At 45.1% G+C, this 19,984-nt stretch overlaps 3 protein-coding genes across 4 annotated transcripts in view; 2 read left to right on the top strand and 1 right to left on the bottom strand.

Moving 5' to 3' along the window:
• Positions 1 to 535: 535 nt before the first annotated feature.
• ptx3b (pentraxin 3, long b) lies at positions 536 to 4,379 on the top strand. Its single transcript, XM_046852700.1, has 2 exons — positions 536 to 827; positions 3,170 to 4,379. The coding sequence occupies exons 1-2, from the start codon at positions 698 to 700 to the stop codon at positions 3,604 to 3,606; spliced, it is 567 nt and encodes a 188-aa protein (XP_046708656.1). The 5' UTR covers positions 536 to 697; the 3' UTR covers positions 3,607 to 4,379.
• A 1,254-nt stretch (positions 4,380 to 5,633) lies between these two features.
• Positions 5,634 to 9,022, top strand: pdcd10b (programmed cell death 10b). The gene is made up of 8 exons (XM_046852699.1): positions 5,634 to 5,782; positions 6,337 to 6,577; positions 6,733 to 6,786; positions 7,140 to 7,257; positions 7,399 to 7,525; positions 7,679 to 7,757; positions 8,498 to 8,580; positions 8,788 to 9,022. Exons 2-8 carry the CDS (start codon positions 6,488 to 6,490, stop codon positions 8,867 to 8,869), a joined length of 633 nt encoding a protein of 210 aa, XP_046708655.1. The 5' UTR covers positions 5,634 to 5,782; positions 6,337 to 6,487; the 3' UTR covers positions 8,870 to 9,022.
• Positions 9,023 to 13,653: 4,631 nt separating this feature from the next.
• The window catches only part of slitrk3b (SLIT and NTRK-like family, member 3b), a 7,248-nt gene continuing 917 nt past the window's right edge, over positions 13,654 to 19,984 (bottom strand). Inside the window, exons 2-3 of one of the 2 annotated variants that reach the window (XR_006926329.1) lie at positions 13,823 to 19,337; positions 13,654 to 13,787 (exon numbers count right to left, since the gene is read on the bottom strand). Coding sequence is in view for 1 of the 2 variants with exons in the window: in XM_046852702.1 (XP_046708658.1) it covers positions 16,745 to 19,318 (2,574 nt within the window). In the remaining variant the exon portion in view is untranslated. Of the gene's footprint in view, positions 19,338 to 19,984 lie in introns of both variants that reach the window. The other variant, XM_046852702.1, reaches the window with a different exon arrangement.

Raw genomic sequence — 19,984 nt, 5'->3', positions numbered from 1 at the left:
ACAGTTTCATCGTCTTTACTGGAAGTTCATTCTTTCTTTCTTTTACTTTTACTTCCAGTTTAGTGTGCACACACACACACACTCACTCACTCACACACACACACGCGCGCACAGACGCACACACACACGCGCGCACACACGCACACACACACACACACTCACTCACCACACACACACACACACTCACTCACCACACACACACACACGCGCGCACACGCACACACACGCGCACACAGACGCACACACGCACACATGCGCACACACACACACACACTCACACACACACGCACACTGCACGCACACATACGCACACACACTCTCTCTCTCTCTATCTCTATCTCTCTCTCTCTTCATGTCTTGTGTCAGTGGTTTATGGTGATGAATGATGACTCTGAAGGACCGGAGAGCGAAGATAAAGCTCGTGTTTCATGTTTCACTCTCTCTCTTCACCTTTAGGAGGATCCAGCAGAGGAACTAAGGAAGAACCCCCCCCCTCAGGATCTCTCTTATTACACACACACACACACACACACACACACACACACACACTGTGATCCTCCTCCAAGCCATGTCTGGTTTAAAAGTCCACTGAACTGCACTGTGTGTACAGCAGTGTTTCAGTAGAGAGGTGTGTGTGTATGTGTGTGTGCAAGTGTGCGTGTGAGTGTGTTAGCTCTGATCCCTGTGACTGTGTAGCATGTGTGTGTGTAAAGCTCTGTTGCTCCTCTGGATGTTCTCACTTCTCTGCAGGAACGGCTTGGGTTATAATTATGAGGATTATTACGAGTTCTCCGATAATGACATCAGAGACGGAGATCAACAGCAGAGTAAGTCACCTTCAGCTCCATCTTTCACTTCCACACTCCTGTACACTGGTTTAGGGGTAGGGGAATAATCCAGTCTGGGTTTGGGGTTAGGGGAATAATCCAGTCTGGGTTTGGGGGTAGGGGAATAATCCAGTCTGGGTTAGGGGTAGGGGAATAATCCAGTCTGGGTTTGGGGGTAGGGGAATAATCCAGTCTGGGTTAGGGGTAGGGGAATAATCCAGTCTGGGTTAGGGGTAGGGGAATAATCCAGTCTGGGTTTGGGGGTAGGGGAATAATCCAGTCTGTTATAGGGGTAGGGGAATAATCCAGTCTGTTATAGGGGTAGGGGAATAATCCAGTCTGGGTTTGGGGTGGGGAATAATCCAGTCTGGGGTAGGGGAATAATCCAGTCTGGGTTTGGGGTAGGGGAATAATCCAGTCTGGGTTAGGGGTGGGGGAATAATCCAGTCTGGGTTAGGGGTAGGGGAATAATCCAGTCTGGGTTAGGGGTAGGGGAATAATCCAGTCTGTTATAGGGGTAGGGGAATAATCCAGTCTGTTATAGGGGTAGGGGAATAATCCAGTCTGGGGTAGGGAATAATCCAGTCTGGGTTAGGGGTAGGGGAATAATCCAGTCTGGGTTTGGGGGTAGGGGAATAATCCAGTCTGGGTTAGGGGTAGGGGAATAATCCAGTCTGGGTTTGGGGGTAGGGGAATAATCCAGTCTGGGTTAGGGATAGGGGAATAATCCAGTCTGGGTTTGGGGTAGGGGAATAATCCAGTCTGGGTTGGGGTAGGGGAATAATCCAGTCTGGGTTTGGGGTAGGGGAATAATCCAGTCTGTTATAGGGGTAGGGGAATAATCCAGTCTGGGTTAGGGGTAGGGGAATAATCCAGTCTGGGTTTGGGGTAGGGGAATAATCCAGTCTGGTTTTGGGGTAGGGGAATAATCCAGTCTGTTAGGGTAGGGGAATAATCCAGTCTGGGTTAGGGGTAGGGGAATAATCCAGTCTGGGGTAGGGGAATAATCCAGTCTGGGTTAGGGGTAGGGGAATAATCCAGTCTGTTATAGGGGTAGGGGAATAATCCAGTCTGTTATAGGGGTAGGGAATAATCCAGTCTGTTATAGGGGTAGGGAATAATCCAGTCTGTTATAGGGGCAGGGGAATAATCCAGTCTGTTATAGGGGCAGGGGAATAATCCAGTCTGTTATAGGGGTAGGGGAATAATCCAGTCTGTTATAGGGGTAGGGGAATAATCCAGTCTGTTATAGGGGCAGGGGAATAATCCAGTCTGGGGTGGGGAATAATCCAGTCTGGTTTTGGGGTAGGGGAATAATCCAGTCTGGTTTTGGGGTAGGGGAATAATCCAGTCTGTTATAGGGGCAGGGGAATAATCCAGTCTGGGGTAGGGGAATAATCCAGTCTGGTTTTGGGGTAGGGGAATAATCCAGTCTGGTTTTGGGGCAGGGGAATAATCCAGTCTGTTATAGGGGCAGGGGAATAATCCAGTCTGGGGTAGGGGAATAATCCAGTCTGGGGTAGGGGAATAATCCAGTCTGGTTTTGGGGTAGGGGAATAATCCAGTCTGTAAACGTAATTAATGCTCATTATTCACTATGGTTGTGTTTACAGTGAATCCTGACCTGAAGGGTTTATAAGCATTAATAGTAATTTGTTTTAATTTATTTAACTGCAGTTTGTTGATTTTTAGTTACTTTTCACAAAGCAAACTTATTTTATTAAACCAGGAACAAATTAACAAATAAACAAAGTGATTACAGCCTGTGAATATATGAATAAACACACACACACACTAATATGCAGTTTATTGCAGTGATTAAGTTCCAAAACCGCCCTGCTATAAACGATAAACCGTGATAAACCGACACCACCCCATAAATCCTCCTCCCACACACTTTAAACACACACAGAAAATATTAGCAAGAATACGGCCAGATGAATTTAGTGTAAATTAGTGGAAAAACAGTTCATCACGTTTATAGTGAGCACATGTACAGTACAGTGTATAGTAGTGTCAAGAGGCGGAGTTAAAGATACACGTCACTGCATTCTTTACTTTCTGTGCTGTATTAACATTTCACTACATTTTATAATTAATAATTATATTTTTATTAAAAAATGTCTTTATTTCAACATAAAACTTGCTCTAAGTGTTTTGGTCTATGCTTCTCTCCACGACACAAACGGAAAATCTGCCACACTAATTAATCATGTGGCAAACGCAATTCCGCAATAAACCTGGGCACGAGATTCCAACCAGGGGATTACTGTGTGTGTGTGTGTGTGTGTGTGTGTGTGTGTGTGTGTGTGTGTGTATGTGTGTGTGTGTGTGTGTTTCAGCAACAGCTTCTCCTTGTCCCTGTGAAGGTCGAAATAAATTGCGCTGGGAGAAGATTTTTATCATGTTGGAAGACTCACACATGATGCAGAAAATGCTCCTTCAGGCCAATGAGGAGCTGAAGATGGAGATCTCCTCACTGAGAAACCACATCCAGAAGATCACCTGTGACATTTCCGCTTCCTATCTCAGAGATTTGGAGGAGACCTGCAGGTCCATAAACTTACAGCAGAACATTGGAGTGGACCAGAACAAGACTAGGCTAATGAAGCCAGATGTCCAACAGGATTCTAGTGTACAGCAGCTGGAGGAGACAGATGAGGTGAAGAAAAAACAGAAGATGGAGGAACTGAAGAGTGTTGAGATGATGGACAAAACTGAGAAGAAAATGGAGAAAGACAAATGGTGGAGTTGGACAAATTGGGGATTCTGGAGATGATGAAGTCAGAATGAAAGTTCTGACTGATGGAGTTTAGATTTGTGTGTTTTACTCTTTGCTTATTTGCATGTTGCTGTCGTGTTTACTGGGTTTTTCTCAGGAGCTTCACCACGCTGTTCTTCAGAAGAAGATTGATGGAGATTTGAATGCTGGAGGTTGCTGAGATGTGATGATGATTTCAGGCTCTCGCATTTCCAACAATAATATTTTCTTAGTGGGTTTTTTTTTCCTGCTTTTGGGTTGAGAACCTCCTGAAGTCTGAAGCTCCTGAGGTGAAAAATAAAAACCAAAATTAATTCAACCAAATCTCATAACCTGGAGTTTGAGCAGGTCTGAGACTGAACTCATGGGTTTGTTGTGTCACTTGTTCCAGGACTCATTAGAAGGAGATTGTGTGAGGTAATAAATATCAGTTTCCAGTGTTGTTGAGTAGAAAGAGAACCTCCACCCAGCTCCACCTTCACCATTAAACACAATTACACTGAAACCCAAACAAAGCAATGAACTGAAGCGCTTTTTAAACCACACCAATAAACTTTTATTACACAATAAACAAAAATAGCTGCCTGGAAAACACTATTCATAGTTTTATTTAACTCCTACATCATTATTTTATATTCAACTCCTGTTCATCTCCACCCACACCACGCTGCTGATCAGATCCTCTTCACCCTGTACAGTATTTACCACCATCTGCTTGTGATCGGATTTTTAATATCCGGTCTGATCTCTCACAATTATAAAGTGTTTTGTTGCTGTTATGCAGTGTTTATTTCCTGCCGAATGACACGTGCTGCTGCGAATCTGTGTGTAGATGCTCCAGATAAACGTGTTGAAGCATTGTGATGTTTGCTGTAATTATTGTATGGAAACTTTCACACAGAGGTGAGATCTCTCTCTTCAGTACACAGAGGTGAGATCTCTCTCTTCAGCACACAGAGGTGAGATCTCTCTCTTCAGCACACAGAGGTGAGATCTCTCTCTTCAGCACACAGAGGAGAGATCTCTCTCTTCAGCACACAGAGGAGAGATCTCTCTCTTCAGCACACAGAGATGAGATCTCTCTCTTCAGCACACAGAGGTGAGATCTCTCTCTTCAGCACACAGAGGTGAGATCTCTCTCTTCAGCTGCTGATGATTTCACTTTCACAATAGACTGTAACTCTGATGTCAATCAAATGAAGGGGTGGGGCTTAATGCACACATACAGCTGTGTGTGTGTGTGTGTGTGTGTGTGTGTGTGTGTGAGTAAGACATAGAACAAATTCAGGATTTCTGAAGTATCATGAAGAATGGGGTCATAAAAGATATTTTTGTATGTACGAGGTGGTATCAAAAAGATATTTTATTTATCTACGTTTCCACAGCAACAGAGCTCCCTGCCTTCCTCTAAAATGTGTTCTGGAAGTTTTCTTTTTAAAGCATGTCAACACCTTCTGTGATTCATGCCGGATCTCCGCAACGGTGTCAAACATGCGATCTAGACCTTCTTCTTCTGAAAAAGGCAACATCAAAAGCACAGGAGTCAATTTGGCAAGTGGAGTGGGTGCAGAAGTGAGATCGTGTTGTTTCCGGCAAGAAACTCACGTGTGACAGGTTTAACGTGGTCAGAACAGCACCAGTCGCACGGCTCCTGGTGTACACAAGACCATGTCTTTTGGCACACTTAAGAACGTCGGTGCTCCTTGTGACTGTGCGTGCAGCCTCGTGCTGCCATCTGTTGGTGTGTTACAGAACTACAGAACTAGAATGAGGTGATTTTAATATCACCTCATATTTTGTGATTATTTTTTCGGTTGAATACATTTTTTACCTCAGATTTCATTCATATGAGTTATTTATTCTAGTTTAGAAAAAACACACGAAGGAGCTGAATGTAAACACGGATTATGAGTGTATATATAATTATAAATCTATATTATTCCTGGTGTGTGTGTTAAAGTGTAAATCTGTGTGTGAGGTACCAAAGCCGATCCTCCGCCTGAATGCACTACTGACGCCTTACAGGAAGCCGCACTTCATGCTGCCTCCTGATTGGTTGTCGATCGGAAGTCGTCACCACATACGCAGCTCATGCAGAACACTTCCGCCTTCTGTAGCGGAGCAGCTAGCGGCTGTATGACCGGAGGGAGCGCCTTATTCCCGGCTCGGAATTTCACCTGGACGCGTTTAAAAGGTAATTTCCAGCGCCGGTTTGTTTCTCGGTTCGTCTCTGTGCCGGAACGTCGTCATTTCCGGGTATTTTGTGGCTGCCGCTAGCGGAGAGAGGCTAATGCTACTCCGGCTAATCGCTTTGTGATCTGATCGGCGCGTTTAATCTTTTCTTTTATCTTTTTACTGATAATAAAATCCATTCCTGTGAATTTCACACTTTATTACCTGTAGCAGTTGTGCTGAGGAGTTTCTACAGGCTGGTGTAACGGCGTATTGATGGAAGTTTAGTTATTAGCAGCTGGGAGTAAATGGTGTGTTATTGTAAATATAACGCGGTTATAACGTGTTTATTAAACATATGATCAGATCAAACACGGCTTATTAACACCACTTTACCCAAATACCCCGGGATAGGCCTGTGTGTACTGTTCTTCTGCTGAATATTTCAGTGTTTTATTCATATCTAACACCCATTCAGCCTCAGGAAGGGTGTGTGAGAGAGAGAGAGAGAGAGAGAGAGAGATGAATTGAGAAGAGAGGTGTGTCTCTGAAATGTCAGCACTGACTCTGTCACAGGATTCCTGGTGTTTTCTGAGCTGGAATCGTGGTGTTCCTGAGGGTTCCTGAGGTTGTGGTTTTCCTGGAGTCGGAGTCGTAGTGGTCCTTCGGCGCTCCCCCTCCAGTTCCTGATAGTTTTTCCTCCCATGCGGTTGTGGATGTATTGAGGATGATAATGGATGAGATGAAGAATGAAGCTGATGCGAGTTCGATGGTCTCGATGACGTTATACGCCGTCATGTATCCCGTCTTCAATGAGGTAACGTCATCACGAAGTCCACTTCCTCTTATTTACAGCCTGATAATTATTCACTTTACAGTGGCTGGATGAGGGTGTTTGTGATGCTGATCAACCTGCGTGTGTGTGTGTGTGTGTGTGTGTGTGTGTGTGTGTGTGTGTGTGTTTCCTTACAGCTGGAGAGAATAAACCTGTCAGCGGCTCAGACTCTGCGCGCAGCCTTTATTAAAGTATGTACACTTTCACGTGACTTTTAAAGATGCCAAAATCAGAGCGTGTTTATGCAGATTGAAGGGGGGGGTCCAGGGTATGTTTATGTAAATCAAATGAATGAATTAGGGTATGTTTATGTAAATCAAATGAATGAATTAGGGTATGTTTATGTAAATTGAATGCAGAAATCAGGGTGTGTTTATGTAAATTGAATGCAGAAATCAGGGTGTGTTTATGTAAATTGAATGCAGAAATCAGGGTGTGTTGTGTAAGGGTTAGTAATGGCATGTTTAGGCCACACCCCCTTCCCCCCTTCAGACTGAAGTTTTCTGTGTAGGTTATTTAAAAGTGTATTTATGTATTTGATAAGGCGGAGAAGGAGAACCCTGGTCTCACTCAGGACATCATTATGAAGATCCTGGAGAAGAAAAATGTGGAGATTAATTTCACAGAATCGTTACTGCGCATGTCTGCAGATGACGTTGAAGGTACGAGTTTACTTCACACACAGCAGGGACTGGAGCAGAGTGTGTTTGGTAATGATGGGTTAAGTAGGAACATGTCTGGAGTGCGTCATGTTAATGATATGATTCAGGATGTTAACTGGTGTGTGTGTGTGATTCTCCCAGAGTATCTGATTGAGAGGCCGGAGCAGGAGTTTCAGGATCTGAATGATAAAGCACGAGCGCTGAAACAGATCCTGAGTAAAATTCCAGACGAGATAAACGACAGAGTGCGCTTCCTCCAGACTATAAAGTGAGACACAGACACATACTTCACTTCCTCCTTTATTTTCTTCTCCATTTCCCCCTGTTTCTCCTCCTGCTTTTTCTCCGTGTAAGTTCTTCTCTCTGTACTGCTTCATCTCTTCTCCTCCTTCATCCTCATTTCTCTCTCTGACTTTTACAGAGACATCGCGAGTGCCATAAAGGAGCTGCTGGACACCGTCAACAACGTCTTCAAGAAATACCAGTATCAGAACCGCAGGGTGCGACACACACACACACAAACACACACACACACTTCTGTAGATGTTCTGTAGTGTTGATGGAAATGAAATGGAATTGAGGGCATCATATAAAAGGAAACAAGGAAATGTCAGCCTCTGGTTTATTCACTGAAAGCACAGTTAATGCTAATATTGCATGCAACTAGTGCTAACTAACCCACTAACTAACCCGCTAACTAACCTGCTATCTAACCCACTAACTCGCTAACTAGTCTGATAGCTAACTCGCTATCTAACCCACTAACTAACTCGCTAACTAGCCTGATAACTAACCCGCTAGCTAACTCGCCATCTAACCCACTAACTAACCCGCTAACTAGCCTGATAACTAACCCGCTAACTAGCCTGATAACTAACCCACTAACTAACCTGATAACTAGCCTGATAACTAACCCACTAGCTAACTCGCCATCTAACCCACTAACTAACCCGCTAACTAGCCTGATAACTAACCCGATAACTAGCCCGATAACTAACACGCTAACTAGCCTGGTAACTAACTCGCTAACTAACTCGCTAACTAACCCGCTAACTAGCCTGATAACTAACCCGCTAACTAACTCGCTAACTAGCCTGATAACTAACCCAGCACACTGTTCATGTGTGTGTGATGAATGGAAAGCTTTTTTAATTATTATTTACTTTGTATTTCTCGGTCATCGGCTGTACAGAAACAATCTTTATGTATTGATGTATTTTTGGTGTTTGTTTGTTTGCAGGCGCTTGAACACCAAAAGAAGGAGTTTGTGAAATACTCTAAAAGTTTCAGCGACACACTAAAGACCTACTTCAAAGACGGAAAGTAAGTGATGAGTGATGAAGTGGCAGTTCTTTATGTAAGATGTTGGACTTCTGATCAGGAGGTTGTGAGTTTAAATCCCAGCACCACCCACTTGATTATCAGGGTTTATGAGCTTGGTGCTGATATCACTGAAAATACCTTTCATTATTATTATTATTATTATTATTATTATTATTATTCATTTCATTTTTGTGTTTTGACCCACAGAGCAATAAACGTGTTCATGAGTGCCAACCGGCTGATCCACCAGACCAACCTGATCCTGCAGACCTTCAAAACCGTTGCCTAGGAAACCCTGGGGGGGGGTGGATGAGTGTTTGATGGAGAGATGAGTGGATGATGGAGAGATAAGTGGATGATAGAGATGAGTGTTTGATAGAGAGATGAGTGGATGAGTGTTTGATGGAGAGATGAGTGGATGATGGAGAGATAAGTGGATGATGGAGAGATGAGTGGATGATGGAGAGATGAGTGTTTGATGGAGAGATGAGTGGATGATGGAGGATGAGTGGATGATGGAGGGATGAGTGGATGATGGAGAGATGAGTGGATGATGGAGAGATGAGTGGATGATGGAGATGAGTGGATGATGGAGGGATGAGTGGATGATGGAGGATGAGTGGATGATGGAGGGATGAGTGTTTGATGGAGAGATGAGTGTTTGATGGAGAGATGAGTGTTTGATGGAGAGATGAGTGTTTGATGGAGAGATGAGTGTTTGATGGAGAGATGAGTGTTTGATGGAGAGATGAGTGTTTGATGGAGAGATGAGTGTTTGATGGAGAGATGAGTGTTTGATGGAGAGATGAGTGTTTGATGGAGAGATGAGTGTTTGATGGAGAGATGAGTGTTTGATGGAGATGAGTGTTTGATGGAGTGGATGAGTGTTTGATGGAGGATGAGTGTTTGATGGAGATAAGTGGATGATGGAGATGAGTGGATGATGGAGAGATGAGTGTTTGATGGAGAGATGAGTGGATGATGGAGGATGAGTGGATGATGGAGGGATGAGTGGATGATGGAGAGATGAGTGGATGATGGAGGGATGAGTGGATGATGGAGGGATGAGTGGATGATGGAGGGATGAGTGGATGATGGAGGGATGAGTGGATGATGGAGGGATGAGTGGATGATGGAGATGAGTGTTTGATGGAGAGATGAGTGTTTGATGGAGAGATGAGTGTTTGATGGAGAGATAAGTGGATGAGTGGATGATGAAGGGATGAGTGGATGATGAAGGGATGAGTGGATGATGGAGGATGAGTGTTTGATTGAGGGATGAGTGTTTGATGGAGAGATGAGTGGATGATGGAGAGATGAGTGGATGATGGAGGATGAGTGTTTGATGGAGGGATGAGTGTTTGATGGAGGGAAGAGTGGATGATGGAGGGATGAGTGGATGATGGAGGGATGAGTGTTTGATGGAGGATGAGTGTTTGATGGAGAGATGAGTGGATGATGGAGGATGAGTGGATGATGGAGGATGAGTGGATGATGGAGGGATGAGTGTTTGATGGAGAGATGAGTGGATGATGGAGGGATGAGTGGATGATGGAGGGATGAGTGGATGATGGAGGGATGAGTGTTTGATGGAGAGATGAGTGGATGATGGAGGGATGAGTGGATGATGGAGGGATGAGTGAGAGGGTTTATGGGAAATTCCTGTTATAATGTAAAATATGTCTTGTTTTCTTTCATCTTTTTGTCTGTTTTTTTCCTCTTTTTGAAAGTGTAATTTATAAACTGGAGGAAACTAATAAACATTCTACACACACACACACACACACTCGTGTTCTCTGCTTTCCATTGTTTTACTTTTTCTTCCTTTGTTTTTCCATTTCCTGATTTTCTTTTTCCTCTTTCTTTTTTGCTTGTGTTCTATATTCTTTCTCTTTTTTCTCTTACTTCCCCATCCCTTATTCCTCCACTTCATCCTTCCTATTTTCCTATGTTAGTGTGTAGAAGTGGGAGTTTGGAATGTTGTGTTGATGTGGGACTTTTAATCAGAAGGGCATGAGTTTAAATCCCAGCACCACTAACCCTGCCACTGCTGGGCCCCTGGGCATGGCCCCTAACCCTCACCTGCTCAGTGTAGAAATAATGTGTGTAAGTCTCTCTGTAAAGGTGTGATAAATCTGTAAAGGTAGTATACAGTAACGCCTGTGGTACACACACACACACACACACACACACACACACACACACACACACACTCACACTGCCGTAGGGTGAAACGTGTTGATGTTTTATCTCTCTGCACTCTACAGTGTGTGTGTGTGTGTGTGTGTGTGTGTGTGTGTGTGTGTGTGTGTGTGTGTGTGTGTGTGAGAGAGAGAGAGAGAGAGAGAGAGAGAGAGACCGCCTCAGGATGATCTCTGCAGCTGTAACAGAACCCTCCCAGCAGTAGAACACACACTGAACTGTACACTACCCCTCATTTCCCACCCCTAACCCTAGTGAGGAAGGTGTGGATGATGGTGAAGTGTGTGTGTGTGTGTGTGTGTGTGTGTGTGTGTGTGTGTGTGTGTGTGTGTGTAGTAAGCAGGCATTGTGTGTTATCTCAGAGACCTGCTCCTGATCTCCTCATCTTGCTCATGTGGTCAGAAAGCGAGCGTTCCTCTCTGGTACACTGAGGGAACCACGTTGTCTCCTCGGTAACAGGATCGGTGTGTATCAGTGTGAGCATGATGAAGAGATCACACACAGCTCTTCTTGTCAGGCCCAGCATGCAGCTTTAACATCTTCACCATGACCTGATCCTGAAGCTGTGGGAGAAATCTCTCTCCCACTCTGAGCTCTTTATATTCCTGCTGCTGCATCAACCAACAGATTCTGGTTGCTAGGCAACAGCAGTCACATGTTCAGCAGAACAACACCTTTTTTCACCAAATGAGCTGAAAATAGCAGCATAATGTAATGTGCTGGTGAGACGCTGATGAAACCATGCAGCAACGCATGCTCAGCTTCCAGAGCTTCTAGAGCTCCCAGAACCCATCACCTAGTGTTTATTACAGTCTGATTATTAACCCTTATAAACACCTTATAAAGTCCATTATACCTGCTATGGACATCTGCTCAAACAAATGCTCACGTCTCACTCCTCAGATCTCACAACTGACCTCTAACTTCTCATGTCTCACTCCTCACACCTCGCTCCTCACTCCTTATCTCACCTCTCACTCGCCATGTCTCACTCCCCACTTCTCATGTCTTGCTCCTTACTTCTTATCTCACCTCTCACTCGCCATGTCTCACTCCTCACCTCTTACTTCTCGCTCCCCACTTCTCATGTCTCGCTCCTCACTTATTATGTCTCACCTCTCACTCGCCATGTCTCACTCATGTATTACTTCTCACTCTTCACTTCTCATGTTCACTACTGAAATCTGGCTCCTCACTCCTTATGTCTTACCTCTCACTCGCCATGTCTTACTTCTCACGTCTCATGTCTCACTCCTTAGGTCTCGCTCCTAAATCCTTATCTCACCTCTCACTTGCCATGTCTCACTCCTCATGTCTCACGTCTTATGTCTCATGTTTTACTCCTCATCACTTGGTGTGTTTAACTTTTATTATATTCTAACAAGAAAATGGTTTTTAATCTCCTGAGCCTCCAGATGTCGCTGTTAATCCCTTTATAAGTGTTCAGTCCTGGTATAATCTCAACTCTGTGTGTGTGTGTGTGTGTGTGTGTGTGTGTGTGGTTCCCCTCATAGGAGCAAGACACAATTATGTAAATGTGATGTTTGTTAGTGTGATTGTAAGTCCAGTAAATAAGTGTGTGTGTGTGTGTGTGTGCGCACTGGTTTAGTTTAAGTGAAGCGCCGTACACTCGTTAAAAAACACATTATGCTAATTTACAAGCACTGTGTGAGTGTGTGTGTGTGTGTGTGTGTGTGTGTGTGCTTGTTTCCGCCGGCTGCTGTTTCCGCTAGCGAGGTCATTAGTGATGAATTTGGCCATTACAGAGCTAAAGTGCGCTCGTTTACTTACAGCTCTGTGCTAATGAGCAGCAGCGAGGATGAGAAGTGGTTTCCCTCATTATTAAAAAAAATTGGACTTCCTGTTAGCGGCACTAACTTTAGCGTTTCTGCTTGTTACCTGTTGTGAGCCTTTGTTAGTGCTGGAGTTCGTTAGCACTCATTTGTTTCACTACGTCATCTCGCCCTCTGTGAACCTTCAACTGCGGAGTCGCTATTTTCACAGCACCACTGCACTCATAACCACATCGCCACCTGCTATAACACTGCGCTCATAACCACATCGCCACCTGCTATAACACTGCGCTCATAACCACATCGCCACCTGCTATAACACTGCGCTCATAACCACATGCCACCTGCTGTAACACTGCGCTCATAACCACATCGCCACCTGCTATAACACTGCGCTCATAACCACGCCGCCACCTGCTGTAACACTGCGCTCATAACCACATCGCCACCTGCTAACACTGCGCTCATAACCACATCGCCACCTGCTATAACACTGCTCATAACCACATCGCCATACCTGCTATAACACTGCGCTCATAACCACATCGCCACCTGCTGTAACACTGCGCTCATAACCACATCGCCACCTGCTAACACTGCGCTCATAACCACATCGCCACCTGCTATAACACTGCGCTCATAACCACATCGCCACCTGCTGTAACACTGCATAAATAACCACATCGCCACCTGCTATAACACTGCGCTCATAACCACATCGCCACCTGCTGTAACACTGCGCTCATAACCACATCGCCACCTGCTGTAACACTGCGCTCATAACCACATCGCCACCTGCTATAACACTGCGCTCATAACCACATCGCCACCTGCTGTAACACTGCGCTCATAACCACATCGCCACCTGCTATAACACTGCGCTCATAACCACATCGCCACCTGCTATAACAATGCGCTCATAACCACATCGCCACCTGCTATAACACTGCATAAATAACCACATCGCCACCTGCTATAACACTGCGCTCATAACCACATCGCCACCTGCTGTAACACTGCGCTCATAACCACATCGCCACCTGCTATAACAATGCGCTCATAACCACGCCACCTGCTGTAACACTGCATAAATAACCACATCGCCACCTGCTATAACACTGCGCTCATAACCACATCGCCACCTGCTATAACACTGCGCTCATAACCACATCGCCACCCCCTAAAATACTGCGCTCATAACCACATCGCCACCTGCTATAACTCTGCGCTCATAACCACATCGCCACCTGCTATAACACTGTGCTCATAACCACATCGCCACTGTGCTCAAAACTGCCACGTAGCGTTAACTTGTAACACGTTTAGCTGTAGCCATTACGACATCTGAAATCCCTCTGGTCTTAATGAAGACAGAGTTATAGTGCAGGTGTGTGTTATTAAATCTCACACACTTCAATAACTTTACACACTTAGCTTATAGCATTAGCTGCGCTATTTTTAGCCCCATGGACAGATCAATAAAGGCGCATCCGGAGGAACTCCTAACATCTTAGATATATTTAGACTTCCTTTCATACACGCATTCCAGTGCACATACCATATTCCCGCTACATTCCCCTGGCTAATGTTAGCATAACTAGCATTCATCTCTCATAATATTAGCAGTCTGATGTTAATCAGGTTTATAAGCATGCTAGCTGAATCTAAATGAAACACCAAGTTTAGCAAGTTTGTTAGCGGACATTGGGCTACGAGGCTAAGCAGCTAAACTGTACATCAAGGCAAAGAAATGGAATAAAGCACTAATAGGGACGGTCACATGACCACCATGTGCGATTGTAAGCCCCACCCATTGTTCAATACTTCAACTGGTGGTATCTCAATATCCTGCTAGTTAAAGATTAAGGCAGGTAATTAGCATGTTAACTGTTTACCACACCGGATATTTAGCACAGACAGCTAATTATCATTCTAGCAACTATCCTGATCATTTCCACACTAGCTAGTCAGCTAGCCAGATGTTGTTTTTTTTCTAAATCAAAGGTAATCTGCATGTAGTTAGCAATCTGGCTACAGTTATTATGATGAAATTAATATTACACAGCTAGCTTATTTTACTCATTAACTTCTTATTGTTTTTACAATAAACCAGAAGATTAGTATGTTAGACAGGCTAGCAGAATGAGCGCTAGAGTGCTAGAGTATGTATGCTAGCTAGCTGTGGCTAGGTACTGATGTAGTGCATGTGTAGTGTATGCTAACTGAGTGTGTAAGTGTGAAGCAGGTGATGCACACTTCAGAGTGGCTAGGGGAAGAGAAGAAGTGCACGTTAGCATGAGCAGCACTTAGTGATGATCTTCCTTTATTCAGTTCAGGCTAAGCGAGAGTTGGAGTCATCGTACACGGGTGAATGAAACGTGATTACAGCAAGAATAATTCAGAATAATTCAGAATAATAAGACTGAAATAGAAGAATAAATAGAAGCACACTTCCTGCACGCAGAGGGAGGTTGGAAGCCGGGCCCTGGGCCCCAAGCCCCAGGCCCTGGGCCCAAACCGGGATCGGCTTTAATGTGGAATAAAAACTGTACAGTCTCACTCCAGCGTCGAAATGAAACAAACTCAACAAAAATCACCCAGAGAATAAAACCAGGCTTCATACCACAGATATCCATATTAGTGCCCTAGAAAGTGCGCACTATGCTTACTGAAACCACCATGCTCACGTTTCTCTGGGAACTTCTCAGAAACGTAGCTGTTTCTTCTTCATTTCTTTAGCTAACTGTTCTCTGATGTTAGCTAACATGTTTGTTTTCTGTTTGTACAATAGCTAACTTCTGTTTAGATCTTTTACATGGATGCTAGCTGGGGTATGGTGTTAAAATTAGCCAGCTTTAGCTCCAATTATTAGCTAGCCAGTGTGTAGGCATGTAGCTGATTGCGTTTGTAGATTAGCTTTTCTCTGACGAATAGCATAAAAGAATTTATTCTCCGAAATGTTTCCTCGCCTTTTTCTTCCTGGAAGCCAATAACCATTTTTACCCCTCCGTTAGCATAAAACCTACTGGCAGCAGAAGGTATATATCTTAGCAGCAAGATATGGAAGACTGGCAGAATATTCTGAAGTAATGTTAACGTTTAAACATGCATCCCAGACGAGCATTTCCAAAGAAATATTTACATCTCAAGCATATTAGGCGAGGTTAGTCTGCTAGCTAATTATTGAAACACTGCTAGCTAGCTACGCTTTCTCACGGCTGATCCGGAGGCTTTATTCGACTAAAGCGGCTAAATGTTCAGGTGGAAAATATAAATATATATAAATCAGAGGGGTTTTTTGGGTCGTTATGCATGACGCCGTTCGGCTAGCGTTAGCGCTATAACACAACTGCGAGTATAAATGACTGCTGCCTAATATAAGTCACAAAATTTCATGCAAAATGAATAAAGTGATATCTTTAATAGAAATAAAAATGAATCTTATAGCGCTGCGTGCTTGTAGCGATTATATCACTGAATGTTGTGTACGATGTTGCACCAGATGATGTGAAATTGTTACTCTACACAAACAGTGCAACAATTTCATTACTTACGGCTTAAGTTCTTATCATTAACATCTGCTTCCTTTTATATCCGAACATTTTCTCCAGCAGTTACACTCCCACCCAGACTTTACGGGATGTACGCATCACTAAACACGTCATTGTGACACCGTTGTTCACATTGTGACGATTCTTCTTCACACCAGCAGAGGGCTTCCTTCACCTCAACATTCCACACTCTTCACATCTTCCCGCTAGCCCTATATACATGTATGGTGTCACAAAGTCTTGCCAGTGGTTCTGTAAATAAACCGTCAAATCGAGTCCTTTACGTTACACGTGAACTAACCTCATCATGCGGAATGGGAAGTTATGATGTCATCAGCTACGTAGGTGTCTAATATGGAGATCTGTGGTTCAGACCCATCGCTCCTTCCTCTTGCAGCTTTGTCCTTTCACCCTAAATTTGTGTTTTAGATAAATAAAGTGTAATTGTATAAAAATAATCATCTTTACATCGTTGCTGGCTGCTCTCATGAAGGCACTTGGTATAAAAGTCTGAGGATTTCCAGGGGTTTCCTCCAGAGCAACGTGGCATCCAGTCTTTCCGTTATTTCGTTCTGGAAGAAAGATGAGAAGGAAGTTAAGACTTTTATTTAAAATGTTCTAAAACTGATATGACCTCTCCAACGCCTCAGCATAATCCATTTTGGTTTTTAGTCTGGCGCTGAGGTTGGCGTAATTGCTCGGGGTTTGATTAGCACGGTCTGTCCTCGCCTCTGCGTCCATGCCGACCGCTTGCTTTGGACTTATGTCGCCCAACCAGGAGCTCGCCCCGAAAAGGCTGTGCACCAATCCCACTTTGGGAGTCGGCCCTTGGCTGTCGATCACTGTCGGGCAGAGGATACCGTTCCCATGGAAACCGGCGATATCCGTCACGGTGTTGATGGGGGCGTGGCTGACTATAGTTGTCCACTCCTCCTCTTTCTCAAGCACCGTTCTGTAATTGGCACTGCTCTCGCTACAATCTGTCCCATCCAGCTTGCTTTCTAAAGGCCCCGCTTCCTCCTTGCGAAGCCCTAAAGCCCCTGCCCCCTCTCGCCCCCGCTCATAAGCTGCACATTGAGAAGCTGGTACAGAGATGCATTCGTAGACATGGTTAGAGGGCGGGGTTTCAGGAAGGGTCGGCGGAGTTTCTGTAAATATTCCACACTCCATTTGAATTCCTGTTAGCCCCCCCTCTTCCTGCTTCCTAAATGGAAGCTTGTCACGTTTTTTCATAATAAACGTGCAAAGCGCCGCAGCAGCAAAGAACGAGGAAACGAAAAGAACGACAAGGCTGAGGACGAGCACAGAAAGAGGAATGACAGCTTTAGGGGGGAACGAAGGCATAAACTCCATTTCTTTTTCATCTGGAGACGAGGACGATTTTAAAAGCTCGGGGCAAATCGCCTCCGGGCTCAAAGAGCGCAGATCCTTTCCCAACATGGCATCTGGCGTCTTACACAGCACCTCGCCCACAATCACCACAGAGCTTAGCGTATCCAACCACTGTTTCAGCGGAACGATCTCACATGCACAATCCCAGGGGTTCTGATTCAGGTCGATCTGCACCACAGCGTGCAGGTGCTCTAAAACCCCGCCCACTGGCAGGTGAGGGAAGTAATTGTTGCGCAGGTTGAGCCGAGCGAGCGAAGTTCCCTCGAATGCGCCTACAGGAAGCGAATGTAGAAGGTTGTTATTCAGAAACAAAAGCTGAAGTGCAGGCATAGAGCTAAACGCCGCCGGCTGAACTTCCTTTATCTCGTTATACTCAAAATACACGTAGTGGAGATTCTGCAGGCCGTGAAACATGTCCGCCGTTAGCTTCTCGATGTTATTTCCGTTTAGATACAGGCTGCGTAAATTGGGTAAATTTCCAAAAGCACCGTCCTGGACGTAAAATATTTGGTTATTTCCCAAGTGTAACAAATCCAGACTGGAAAAATTCCAAAAGTCAGACCTGTGTATTTTCTGGATCAGATTCCCGCTCAGGTAGAGCTTCTTTGCATTAAGCGGCCGTGGCGTTAGCTCCGAAACGTTGTGAAATCCGTTCTCCTTGCAGTTTACGGTCAGACCGAGGTCATTGATGTGCAAGTTGCAGGTGCACCCAATGGGGCAGATGATAGGAATGGGTGGCCTCGTCTCGTATCCAGCAATTGGAGGATGGTTTGGATAAATACTGCGTGGAGTGGGTGGGGTTTTCGAGGGTCTCGGCCTTCGCGTTGGTTTCAGGTTCTTCTGTTCCACAGACGATGCCGTGTTCTGGTTTGCAGAGAACATTGATGAGGGTTTTGTGGGTCTTGCTCTTCCTGCTGAATGAGGGATTCCTAGATTGGCCTCAACTTCTGCGTCCGTCAGTGTCGGGCAGAGCTCGCGCTGTTTGATCTCTCTGAGATCTTTACCATGCAGATGGAAAGGATACTCGCACGTGATCTCTCCCACCACAGACGTGTATGGTATTCTTTCCAGCCAGGCCCGCAGCTGGACGATATCACATGCACAGTTCCATGGGTTCTCCTCCAACTGGATCTCCATCAGGTTTCTCCCGATGTACTCCAGCGTTCCTCGGTAGCTCATAGTCTTCAGGCGATTTCCTCTGAGGTCCAGGTGTGTAAGAGAGATCGATCTGAAGAGAAAAGGCGGTAACGCAGGTATCAGGTTGTCGTTGAGGATCAGCACCCGGAGTTTGTTGAGGTGTCTAAACGCTCCACTCTCTATCCGCCTGATGACATTGTAGTCAGCCTGCAGGTATTCCAGGCTCTCCAGGCCAAGGAACGTGTCATTGCGGAACACTTCCAGCTTGTTCTCATGTAGGTACAGTCTCTTCAGCGAGCTCAGTCCATTAAATGCACCCGCTTGGATATCCTGCAGTGCGTTATTGCCCAGGTTCACGCCTATGGCGTTGTTCAGGTGCAGGAAGTTGTTAAAGTAAAGCTTGCGCAGGTTGTTCTTCTGCAGGTACAACTTAAAAGGTCTGATCCAGGATTGAGCTACCTGGCTGATGTTAGTGAAACCTTTGCCATCGCAGTGGACGTGGAACAGACCCTCTTTCACCTCGCAGTAGCAGGGATGAAAACAAGGTTCGTCGATTTCCTCCGATTCATCCAGCAGAGGGATGGGAGTCGTCCGGACGAGAGCGATGCTGAGGCTGCTCAGCAGGACCACCCACAGCATCGTTGCTCCGAATGTGGACGACATCGGGAGCTCCTTCACTGCACTGGAAACCAACAACAAAGAGAATAACATATCGCGATTAGCATAATCACCTCTGCAAATATCCCTTTCCTGCTAATGCAGACTGACAGGTCCGTGTGTGCAGCTCTGAACAGCGCCAGATAAACCCGTACGCCCACCATCCTGCTGCAGTCCGAAGGCTTCACCGTCCCTGCGGGGCCTCGGCAGAGTTTGCTAGGCGGCTATAAATGACTCAGGAATATTAAAGAATCTCCTTGTGGGAAATCTCTCTCGCTCTCCTCCCTCATTAGCTAATGCGAGCAGCAGCAGGGATGTGAGGAGAATAAAACCAGTGGCGGATCGATGGAGATTAAACATGCCTCCGGTGCTGAAATGGAGCCCGGACCAGAGCAAGAAGATGTTCAACTCTTGAGGTAGAGATCCTGGAGAGCCTTCGTAAGGTTTTTTTCCCGTTGGAGATAAACATGGCAGTTCGAGAGGCAGATACAAGACGTCTGTGATTTATTGATTAAGTGTTCGAGATGAACAGACGGGCCATGTCTCAGAAATACACCTTACATATCACATGCATGTCTTATAAGACGCTATAAATGCTGTATTATGCGTATTTGGGACAAAGCCCTGAGTCATTTATGAGCTCGATCGTATGCGCAGCAATGTAACACACAC

The sequence above is a fragment of the Silurus meridionalis genome, chromosome 6, assembly GCF_014805685.1.
Source record: "Silurus meridionalis isolate SWU-2019-XX chromosome 6, ASM1480568v1, whole genome shotgun sequence".
In the NCBI taxonomy this organism is placed as follows: Eukaryota; Metazoa; Chordata; class Actinopteri; order Siluriformes; family Siluridae; genus Silurus; species Silurus meridionalis.
This window is presented reverse-complemented; position numbering and strand designations above follow the sequence as displayed.